At 43.1% G+C, this 12,224-nt stretch overlaps 1 protein-coding gene across 3 annotated transcripts in view; it reads right to left on the bottom strand.

Annotated features, from left to right (window-relative positions):
• DOCK1 (dedicator of cytokinesis 1) overlaps nt 1-12,224 on the bottom strand; it is a 489,703-nt gene that overhangs the window by 52,474 nt on the left and 425,005 nt on the right. For all 3 annotated transcript variants that reach the window (XR_006821218.1, XM_046026751.1, XM_046026752.1), the window contains exons 34-37: nt 9,183-9,268; nt 8,840-8,996; nt 1,660-1,700; nt 372-462 (exon numbers count right to left, since the gene is read on the bottom strand). Coding sequence is in view for 2 of the 3 variants with exons in the window: in XM_046026751.1 (XP_045882707.1) it covers nt 372-462; nt 1,660-1,700; nt 8,840-8,996; nt 9,183-9,268 (375 nt within the window). In the remaining variant the exon portion in view is untranslated. The remainder of the gene's footprint in view (nt 1-371; nt 463-1,659; nt 1,701-8,839; nt 8,997-9,182; nt 9,269-12,224) is intronic.

The following is a 12,224-nucleotide window of genomic DNA, read 5'->3' as shown; positions in this document are numbered from 1 at the left end:
ATCTTATCTCTTAACTGTCCACCTCAGAAATTCCTTCTTACTGACAGCACCCTCCTCTACTACTGAGTCCTGCTGGCATGAATAAGGACGCACAGAATCTCTAACTCATTGACAGCAAACACCCCAATGATGGGTGTTTATGATGCTTAGTGATAATTTGGTCTAACGTCTTGTTAAATCTGCATTCAGTAGGGCCAAGTCTGTCATCAAAGTGCCTTCTAAATATCTTTGTTTATGTCACGGCATTTAATCAAAATCCATAAGAACTTAAATTATAAGTTTATTAAAATTTATCATGGAAAAATAAACTTTTAAATCATCTTAGAATTTATAACAACAGAATCATGAAAGTATGTAGCAATTTCTGTTACCTTCAGAAGTTTTGCGTGGAGAAGCAAGGTGTAGGCCGCCTCCGTGTAGTTGTCACACTCTCTGTGTAGGTCACACAGCTTGTACAGGTATCTGAGATGACGAAACAGAGTGATCGTCTAAGACGTCAATAAATCATTTGTGTTGAAGATTGCAAGAGCTAATATCTACCTTCAACAGTAAATTGTATCTACATTTTCTCTTCACAAAGTTCACAATTCCCAATGCCTTGAACACTTTTGGTGCAGAAAGCACTAAGGAAAACTAACAAGAGTAATATACAATAGTATTTTGTAAAAAAATTTTAAAAGCTCCTTTTTCAGGTTGAAAATGAAGATGGCCCAAGAATGCAGAACTGTACTTCAAGGGTCTCTCATTCCTTTTCATCTTACATGTGAAATGAGATCACAAAGTTTGACTGTAATTTCTTACATTTCTGTTGAATACAAATGTACACCCTCCCAAAATCCATGAAAACACAAATCCATAAAAATAAAGAGCTCCAATGATCATAGTGAATGTGATCAAAAAATTTCTCTGCCATAAAGATATAAAATTGCTTTTTAATATAGAGTAAACTACATTTTAGATAAAAGAATCTGGCTGCTTTTGTAAAAGTTTATTAAGTTTATTTGGTATATTTTAATAAAGGAGAAACTAAAAACATTCTTAGAAATCAAGTCAGAAGAGCATGCTGATGTAGTAGACACATCATTAAACATTAAGCACATGAACATACTCTTCTTCTCTTCTAAGTTATCATCTTGCTAAGTATTGACACCGGCCCCTCGAAATGACCGAGAGAGGGTCCATCACAGCCAACCCCTCTAGAGAAAAAGACAAATGAAGGAGGAAAATCCAGCAGAAAACATAAAACATCAGAATATAGCATCAGTTAAAAGAATAGACTGAAAAAATATACTATTGTCTATTTCTGATATAATCAAAACTGATTTCTCATTTGATCATATGGTTTACTGTAAAATATGAAAATTATGCTCTTGTCTCTTTTTAAAAGGGCCACACGAGTCAGTCAAGAGATACCCAAACCCTGTGAAACGGGTTAGCTGTTACTGCGTTAGCTGTTAGCTGGCTACATATGACCCCCGAAATGTCAGCACTGGCACCTGCACGAGGAGTCAGGGTACACCAAATTCCACCTCTAGGATTCACGACTCCTACAAGATAAACCCCTGTGGTCATACAACAGTTGTTAGCATGCACTCGACAAACAGCAATTATCATAAACCTGCAGAGGATACGAACAAGCAGGATGCCTTATGTACATACCTTATGTACATTTCTTCTCTTTCAATTTCTTTGTAGAAATTCTGAAAAATCAAACCACAACACTGTTTTAAGAAACCTGTTCTACAAAAGGTGTCACATAAGCACTAAACACTCAGGGTTCTTCCACTGGTGTCAAGCACAGCCAAAGGGACCTAGCTCTTTGGTTCAGAACCATAAATTCACCTGAAGTACAAAGATGTCTTACACTGGTCTTCACTTTTTTTGGGGGGGGAGGGGGGCGATGCCTACACTGAAAGGACTGAAACCTACTTTTGTCATTTGAAAGTCACCAGTCTTTAGCTAAATAAAGGTATTACCCCAAAGATATGATGCCTTTGACATTAGAAAGTCATTAGAAAACGAAAAATACATGAAAGATCCCATATTTGGGAGTAAGCATCACTAACATGATTTAAACCACGCTGGGCCCAGCCTTGGCTAGAGCCGCAAGAAGGCAATGTGGTATTCTAGACCAGAGGTGGCCAATACAGTAGCTACACTACCTGCATGCGACGTAAAGTAAATTTAATTAAAATTAAATAAAGTTGGGGCTGGCTGGGTGGCTCAGTCGGTTAAGCATCTGACTCTTGATTTGGGCTCAGGTCATGATCTCAGGGTCAGGGGATAAGCCCCGAGTCAGGCTCCCTGCTTGGCAGGGCATCTACCTGGGATTCTCTGATTTTCTCTCTCCCTCTGCCCCTCCCCACTGCTCTCTTTCCTTCTCTCTCAAATAAATAAATAAATCTTTAAAAAAATTAAATAAAGTTAAACACTCACTTCCCCTGGGAAGCCCTCTGGCCCTGGACTCTTGTTTATTGGGAGATTTTTGATTACTCCTGCAATTTCTTTGCTGGTTATGGGTCTGTTTAGATTTTCTATTTCTTTCCGTTTCAGTCATGGTAGTTTATATATTTCTATGGAAGTTATCCGTTTTTTCCAGATGGCCTAATTTGTTGCCATACGACTGCTCATAGTACTCTCTCTTAATTGTTTGCATTTCTGCAGTGTTGGTTGGGATCTCTCCTCTTTCATTCATGATTTATTTACTCTGTCCTTTCTCTTTTCTTTTTGATAAGTCTGGCTAGGGCTTTATTAATTTGTTAATTCTTTCAAAGAACCAGCTCCCAGTTTCGCTGATCTGTTCTATTGGATTTTTTTTTTTTAATTTCTACATCATTGATTTCTGCTCTAATCTTTATTATTTCCCTTCTTCTGCTAGACTTGGGCTTTGTTTGCTGTTCTTTTTCCAGCCCTTTTAGCTATAAGGTTAGGCTGTGTATTTGAGACTTTTCTTCCTTCCTAAGGAAGGCCCATATTGCTATATACTTCTCTCTTAGGACTGCCCTTGCCGCATCCCAAAGGTTTTGGACTGTCGTGTTTTCATTTTAGTGTGCTTCCATGCTCCCTCTGTTATGTTTGCCATACCCTGAGGACTCAGTAACCCTGTGGGACTACTGTTACTGTACCAAACGGTACAGACAGAGAACATTTCCATCATCACAGAAATTTCTATTGGACAGTGCTGTTCCAGACAGACCAATCTTGCAAACCACAGTAAAGAAACCGGTTGGCCCTTGAAGGCACATTCTGTATTTCAGTGCTTACTGATGAAGAAACATTAATTAGCAGGTTATAAGCAATGGGCTATTTCCACATACTGTACAATATCTTCTGGGTGACCATGAAAATTTGTTTCAAAATTATATTTCTTGGGGCACCTGGGTGGCTCAGTCGGTTAAGCATATGCCTTCAGCTCAGGTCATGATCTCAGGGTCCTGGAATCCAGCCCCACATTGGGTTCCCTGCTCAGCGGGGAAGTTTGCTTCCCCCCCCCCCCCAGCCCCTCCTGCTAGTTGTGCTCCCTCTCTCAAATAAATAAATATTTTTTTTAAAAAAAGAAAAAAATCCTATCTCTTAATGTAAACATCTCTATAAACACTTTAAAATCTTTTTTAAGATTTAAATCTTTTTTAAGATTTAAGTCTTTTTTAAGATTTGGGGCCCCGAAAAGGTACGGAACACTCACCTAACCAGGCCCAAGGGAAGGCAGGCACCATCACAGCCACTTTCAGTGTGAAATTTAGCACCTGAATACGATGTGAGGACTCTAGGATTAGGCCCCAAGATCAGAGTCCATATCACCATTATAAAGGACTCTAATTATCACGTAAGATGGAATAAGTTGTTTAATTTCATGAGCAAAAAAAAGACCCTGCTTCTGAAATTGATCTCTCTGAAAAGAAGTGATAAATAAATATAGAAAGTAAGAGGGGGTACCTTTAGAAAAATGCTCCAAGATTTTCCTATTTTGCTGCATCTGAGATTTCAATGTCCTCTGGTTCATATGCTATGGCTCAGTAATGAGGATATTTTCAGCCAACAACTCGGAGGGACATAACAAAGAGAATCCGCATCAAAGGGAGAGGATGAGCCCTTCACTCCCAGCTCTAACTCACCAGTATTTACAAGCGACGATTTTATACTCTCCTATTTTGCACTGGTATTTTTAATCTTCCCCCAAGCTTTTGATCATTCTCCTTTACAATTTCACAATAGGTATATCAGGTGACCTTTATTCCTCTCTCACGGATATGGAAATGTCTTCTATTTCCTGCCTCTGCTTAGTTCTGTTCCCTTCCTAGGACTTCAAAACCTCTCTACAACTGAAGGACGCTCATCTCAAACCCTAGTTTCTATATAAAACTGTGGGTTTCTTACGTAAAAGGTCACATTGCTCAGGCGCTCCACTTCTGGGCCCTGCAGGCAGCACCCCTCCCCCCTCCCCCCTCCCCATCATTCCCTCTTCTCAGGTCCCTTCTGCGCTGGTGCTGGGTCTGGGCCAGGTTCCAGCTCTGTGGATCTCTGTGGATCTCCGCAACCCTTTCAGGACTAGACCCCCGGTGCTAATACACCATGACACACCCATCTTCCGGAACCTACACATTTGCTTTATACTCCAGTTCTGTGTTCCTTCATGATGACAATAAATACTGAGATTTTCAGAATTCTCATGAGAGCCACCTTAATTAGCTTTCTAAAGGGGCCATGAAAAAAGTAACTTACATCTAAAAAATAACAAGGAGTCTATCATGTCTGAGAGAGGGCTGTCCTGATGACTGTGTAGAATAGTGGTGACACACAACAAAACGACCAACCAGTCATGAAAGACTGCATGACTGCAAGGGGACAACAAAACTCTACTTCATTCCAAATGCACATTCTGTCCAGGGGCAACCCTGACCCAGTGTAATACAGATGTGCTTCAGGGATGGGTATGCGTAGAGGACTCCGGTCCCTGCACAGAGTGACTGCTCATCAATTATTTAAAAAAAAAAAATTTGGGGGGGGGCGCCTGGGTGGCTCAGTGGGTTAAAGCCTCTGCCTTTGGCTCAGGTCATGATCCCAGGGTCCTGGGATCCAGCCCTGCCTCAGGCTCTCTGCTCAGCAGGGAGCCTGCTTCCTCCTCTCTCTCTCTGCCTGCCTCTCCGCCTACTTGTAATTTCTGTCTTTCAAATAAATAAATAAAATCTTTAAAAAAATTTAAAATAAAAATAAAAAATTAAAAAAAAATTTTTTTTAATGCAAGGAACAGTAACACATTAATGAACCCACACAACTTAGAATGTTCCATTGATTCCATTAAAAAAAAAAAAAAACCCAAAACGAGAGCACTGGTTCTAAAGGAAATTTAGCAATGGGCTTAAAGGGCATCAATAAATCCTATGTTCTTGATTCTATTTATTATTTTTTTTATTCTTTTTTTTGACTTTAGGATTTCCAGGTTAGTAATAAACAGAGTGGATTTTATATATCACTAATGTATGCTTATACATCTATTTTCATCTAGAGATGGATATACATATTCATAATTTGCTTCATCAGGAAAATACCAAGAGAAAAGGTGAAAATGGACAAGAAGATAAAAATATAGTTATGTTTTTACTTACGTGACTAAACATGAGCTGGGTAGTGACTATTAAGAGACAGAACATTGGTCTGTAAAAACCCGGGAAGGCCTTGTGATAGGTTGGGACACGTCTTATGATCCCCAGGAAAAGCTAAAGAATGGAACACCTGACTCTTCCTGGGATGATTCAGGGTGTTCCAAGTTCAGAGAGGTTAATGATGTCAGGTGTGCTTCTTGGTTAGAGCCTGGCTAGTGCTGACTGCAGCAACAACAGGTAGGTGCCGTGTGAGGCTCCGTATGACAGAGGACACAGGTTAACATCAGAAACTGTGACTGCAGGTGGCATTTCGAGAGCTGATTTTCTGCCCCTGGGTTCTGATGATAAAAGGCCACATTCAGAGCACATCTCCACTAGTTTTCACATCCTGGTGAGCATGAGAGATCTTGCTTAAAATTTAAAAAAAAAATAGTATTCTCAATCATCAAAGTTGGAAAGTGAAGAAACGTATTAATAATTCTTCCCTCTGGTCACGAATCAGCTTCTTAGATCCCCTTAAAAATCTTAGGGAGCACTAGAAAAGTATGTCCATAGTAGGAAATTATTTTTAAAAGGTTTCCATTTCTCTCCAACAGGAAAATATTGATTTCTATTTCATGTTAATCATTTTGTCATCATAAAAGCAAATTTCTATGAACAGCTGTTAGAATGCAGGAAGACAATGAAGCAAGGGTCAGGGCATTCCTGAGCAAAAGACTGGGGTCCTCACCCAATTAGCCTCCAGATGACTATAAAAGCAAAGTTAGCAGTAGGCCAGATCTCAGGGACCGAAGCCAGAAGCAAGTGATACTCACAGTTGCCTAAGACCCTTATGACATCCACGCACTTATTTAGATCTTTCAAGCTCATGGATTCCTTCCTTGGCTCTGGCCAATCTACTAATGAGACCAAAGAAAGGGGTGCCTGGGTGGCTCAGTCATTAAGCATTTTGTCTTCAGCTCAGGTCATGATCTGAGGGTCCTGGGATCAAGCCCCGTTGTCAGGCTCCCTTCTCGGTGGGAGGCTTGTTTCTCCCTCTCCCACTCCCCCTGTTGGTATTCCTTCTCTCACTATCTCTCCCTCTCTATCAAATAAATAAATAAATAAGGTCTTTAAAAAAAAAAAAAAAAAAAGAGACCAAAGACATTCTTTATTCCATTACAGTGTTTTGGATTTCTAGCATTTCTTTTCAGTTCTTTCTTAGAGTTTCCATCTTTTTGCTTATATTACTTCAACATTTTTGCATAAGGTCCACTTTTTCCATTAGAGCTCTTCAGGTACTAATCATAGTTCTTTTAAATTACCAGGCTGAAAATTCCAAAACTTGGGCCATATCCAAGCCTAGCTCTGACGCTTGCTCTATCTTTTCAAACTGTGTTTTCTGCCTTTAGTATGCCTTGTAATTTCAGGTTGACAGCAGACATAATGCACCAGGTAAGAGGCATCTAAGCTAGTCCTGGCCTTGGGGTGGTTTCTGTTCCACTGAGCTGTCATTCACTGGATTCTCTTGCCTCTCCAGTCTGGGGGGCAGAAGTTTTCCCTGCAGATCTGAGAAGACGGATCTAAGAAGATTTGTTGATTTTGGTTTTTTCAGCTTTTTTCTTATGGTGAAGAGTCCAAGCTCCTTTTAAACCGGGAACCAGAAGTCCTCCACATTTGGATGTTTAGGGAAAAGAAAACTTGCTACAGAAGGTATTTATCATTAGTCAGAACGGGCTGCCTATCCACAGAAGGCAGGGGCTGAGGTGGCCCATGAGCCTTCAGTTTCCAGTTTCTCACGCAAAGTACAAGTTCAGTATTGACAATAAACTGGATGGAAGGTGAAAATGTTTTTAAACCTATCACATCTCTGGTGGTTTTCTAAAGAATGAAGGATGGGTCATATTCCTCTTGGCACAAAAGTCCATTTCCACAAGCTCAAAGTGCCTACAAGTCCATTCCGACAGATGGAGGCAGGTATGAAGTGAAGGCAGAACATCTACATGTCATCTAACGACCAGATGGTGATAGACAAACTCCTGAGAAGTGAAGTAGGCAACCCGAAGCAGAAATAGTGCTTTCTCACATTCTTGCCTTGGGACAGGTAGGAGCAATGGAAGCAAACCCTCTCAGGGCCAAGAGTCTGCTTTTCTGACTCCTTCTGGGAGTTACAGAGGAGGATGACGCAGAGAGAGGCAGAGAGAGGCAGAGAGCTCTGAAGGTAGATATAGGAGTCACGTGGTTCCTGACAGTGATGAGGCTGGACAACCACTCCCTGCAGCTGAGCTTGTCATCAAGCTTCCTGAAAGTGCACTGCCCCGAGCTCTGCACCACGGCTAAGCAGGGAAGGGGGTGTCCGTAGGACCCGGCCATGTCACAGTGATAGCAGGTATGCAAGAGACACGCCTGTGGATGGCAGCGGCCACATTTGCCCGTGACCCCGCTCTCCAAGAGGCCATGAGCTAGTTCCTCGAGGCTGCTGCAGCAAATCATCATAATCCTGGTGGCTTAAAACAATATATATTCTCTCACAGTTCTGGAGGCCAGAGTTGGAAATCCAGGCATCACCAGGACCACGCTCCCTCTAAAGGCTCCAGGCAAGAATCCCACCCAGCCACTCCTCGCTTTTGCCCAGCCACTCCTCGCTTTTGGGGACTCCAAGTGCCCCTTGGCTGGTGATTATATCCCTGCAGTCTCTGCCTGCACCTTCACGTGGCCTTCTGTGTGTCTCCTTTCCTGTCTCTTATAAGGATGCTCGTTATTGGATTTAGGGTCCCAACTGGGCAATAATTCAGGACAATCTCATCTTGTGACCCTTAACTAAATCACATGTGTAAAGAGGCTTTTGGCCCAAGTATGGTCACAGGTTCTGAGGATTGGGAGCTGGATCCCTCTCTTGGGGGCCACCACTCAACCCATGACAGGACATGTTTGCAATCTCCTAATGAAGCACTAGACACCTGTCATCAACGAGGGTGCTACCTGGCAACAAAACAGTTTGGCTGATCATTCTCAGCCCCAGGAAGAACCACCTGGAAACCCTCAGGGGGAGATGATTCTGCACGTTTGTTTACAGTGGAGATGCAGGACTCTTCTTCATTTGCCCTTCCCCGCAGCAGACGAGGAAATGAGCCAAGGAGGCTGCGTTCCCCCTCAAAAGGCTGCAAGGCCCGCTGCCATGAGGCCTTTGAACTTTCTGGTCCAGTTTCTGGCTCCCTGTGAAGACTGGAAATTTAATTAACTCGCATTTCACTCACCAGCACGTTGACAGTGCAGCTCATGCGATTTTCTTTGTTCTCATCGTGCATGATGGTTCTGTAATCCAGAAGTCTTTCCATCAGGCGCACAACGAGTTTGACGAAAGTTTCTCCTGTTTTGGCGAGGTATTTGTGCTTCCTGCAGTGTTCCAAGAGGCTGAAAAATAATTATGCACACCTTGTTAATCACGCTCAGAAAAAGAAAGTTGACTGAGGTGCAATTTAAAATATTTTCCATTATTAACACATTTTAATTATTTCTGGGCTACAAAGTTCATTGTAGTCTAATTACAGTCTCTCTGTCTCTATTCTGACATAAATCCTACTGTTAATCAACACTTACATTTTATCAAATAACACTTTGTACTGTTCATCTCCTCGGCCTCCTTCCACTTCATGATCCAGCTTGGTGATGATCTCATTTTCAAACTATAATTAAACACAGGAAGCATAAATAATCAGCATGGCGGATATTTCGTTTTAAAACTGAGCATCAGTAGTACGGAAATGGGTGAGAGACTGTCATCAGACAGTTAGTTACCCTAAGCCTTTGAAGCCTGACTTCACTGAAGAGTTGCCATGCTGGAGCCCTGGAGATGTCTGACGATCCCCTGCCACGGGGGACCCCTTTCATTTCCTCCCCTGGTTAACTGAGTTAATAAACATGTATATTCTGATAGCAGGAGCAAGAACTAGAGAAAGACAGACGAGGGAACCACAGGAAAAACAACCAAGGAGCAATAGGAAACAGTGTCTCAAACTTCATCTCCATGAACAAGCAACATCGAAAATAGCTCGGTGGCTCCTGGAAAGGAACAGATGGCATTTCACTTGCCAGCAAAGAGTTCTCTGCAATCGCAAAACATCCAAGAGGCCACTTCACTGCCATCCCTTGATGGATCTAGTCAAACAGCTCACTTTGGTTCAAAAACAAAAAATGTCACGAGGGGCGCCTGGGTGGCTCAGTGGGTTGGGTGGCTGCCTTTGGCTCAGGTCATGATCTCAGGGTTCTGGGATCGAGCCCACATCGGGTTTTCTGCTCAGCCGGGAGCCTGCTTCCTCCTCTCTCTCTGCCTGCTTCTCTGCCTGCTTGTGATCTCTGTCTGTGAAATTAATTAATTAATTAATTAATTAATTTAAAAAAAAGTCACAAAACACAGGAGGGACAATGTCTCTAAAAGACCAGCAGACGTCTCAAGAAGGTCCCTCTGAAGGCTTTCTCCTTGAATACCCCAAAGCTTCAGAATTCCAGAGCACAGCCGTGGGCAAGGATCCCCAGAACTGTCTCCTGGACCCAAACTCTGTCTCTTGGCGCTTTTGGGAAAACTCTAAATTCTGGAGAGGTACAAATCTCCAGGCTGTTTTCACAGGGGTCAGGAGCCTTGGGCTCACCAGGCCGGAAGTAACTGCCTCACTAATGACAGATCTGAGCCCATCCTTGCTGCCCAGTCCCCCATCCTTGGCAGAATTCAGGGCCCACTCCTATGGGATTCTCCACAGTTGATCTCCGTGTTGCACGTGCCCCAAAATTACCCACTGACTTAGGTCAGGGAGGAAGGAAGTCTGTGAGAAAGTTAGTTCCCACAGAGCGGGAAAATCCACACCAAACTGAAAGAAGGCAAATTAAGGAGGAATTGAGGGAAACAGCTAAATTCAGGATTCAGAAAGCAAGAACACTCTGTATGTAGGCAGGGGTCTCTAGAAGCCCCTTATATTATTTTTTAAAGATTTTAGGTGGGTATTGTGGAGGGCACGTATTACACAGAGCACTGGGTGTGGTGCATAAACAATGAATTCTGGAACACTGAAAAGAAATTTTAAAAAATGAATAAAAATTAAAAAAAAAAAGATTTTAGATGTTTATTTAAGAGAGAGCATGCACGAGCAGGGGGGAAGTGGGAAGAGCCAAGGAAAAGGGAAAAGCAGACTCACTGCCAAGCAGGGAGCCCAACACGGGGCTCAGTCCCAGGACCCTAGGATCATGACCTGAGCTGAAGGGCGACACTTAACACACCGAGCCACCTACATGCCCCTAGGATCCCCTTAAAATACATGCTCAAGCAATGCTTTCCCAGGGAAGACTCCCCAAGTCTCCCACGGTTACTAGGATCCTGTAGTTATTTAAGCTGTGCAACAGAAAGAACTTCCGTCTCTCTGGGTCCCTCCAAGAACAGTCTATGGTGTTGTTTTAAGGGCATGAAGGCGCTATGTGCACAAGGACCCTTGGGGGATCAGTGCTGCATTGGAGCTGGGGAGGGTTTCACAGGTCAGCAGGGGCACAGTCCAGCAGGTTGCTAAGACATAGCCTGGGCTCTTGGCCACGCAAGCCAAGGGCTGGACACACTCATCTGATGATGGCTGGCAACAGGGGCTGCAGGCATCTGGTCTGCACTGGGCACTCGGGGTGCTGCTGCCACTGTGGACGGCAGCTGACTGTGGCCCCTGTGAGGTAGAAGGCAAGGGGTCTGGGGACACCCAGGGAGGAGCCTCACATAGGCACAGAGCTGCCTGACCTTGATCGGGACTTGCTGCCTGCAGCCACAATTTTATCACAGTGTGATGAAGTGGAGGCTTAAACGGGACTCAAGAGGTGTATTGATTCCCGCTGGACATCAAGGACTCGGCCGCATCACGGAACCCAGACCTCGGCGTGTATCCTGCAGTTCTCTCCTTGATCTTTCCTGTTGTCTCCTCCCCAAATAAACACCCTCTGTTTGATTCTGTTTGGCCTGAAAGGTTCAGGGATTTTAGGAACAGAGATAAAAAGGCAGCCCCAGTGAAGAAGAAAAACAGCTTGTTTTATTGTTTTTACCTGAAGCCTCATGATAACGACTCTCCTGTAAAATAACAACCTTTTGATACTAACCCACTAGTACTTTGTTCTTTTCAGTCCAGAATTCTGCAAAAGGTGGGCCTTTTGGGAACCAACTATGAGGCAGATCAGCTGCCATTAGCCCAAACACTGATGCTTCAGGCCAGTCCCATTTCCCGGAGGGGACCGTGATGGGAGAGATTTTGGAGAATGCTGGTTCTTCAAAACAAATAATTGAGGTACAAAATAAGACTCAACTTCATTAAAACACACGACTGCATGCCACACATATTTAATGAGCATACAGTGAGGAAGGCACAGAGAATGCAGGAAAACGGGCTTTATCCTAACGTGGACTCACACATGCAGGCATTTCCACTGTTCATCCCTAGTTAAACGGGTGTGTTTGAACTTGGAGTCTACTTTATGGAAATGGCTTGTCTTCTCTGCTTCCACGTACACGTAGCTGTCACAAACAAGGGCAATAAGGAAACGCCAGCCCTTTAAGTGTGCTGCTTATCAAATTTTGACTGATGAATTTAATGTTTCCTGAAATGAGCGGATGAATGATAA

The sequence above is a fragment of the Meles meles genome, chromosome 13 (genome assembly GCF_922984935.1).
Source record: "Meles meles chromosome 13, mMelMel3.1 paternal haplotype, whole genome shotgun sequence".
In the NCBI taxonomy this organism is placed as follows: domain Eukaryota; kingdom Metazoa; phylum Chordata; class Mammalia; order Carnivora; family Mustelidae; genus Meles; species Meles meles.
Note: the sequence above shows the minus strand (reverse complement) of the source record. Positions and strands in the feature narration are given on the sequence as shown.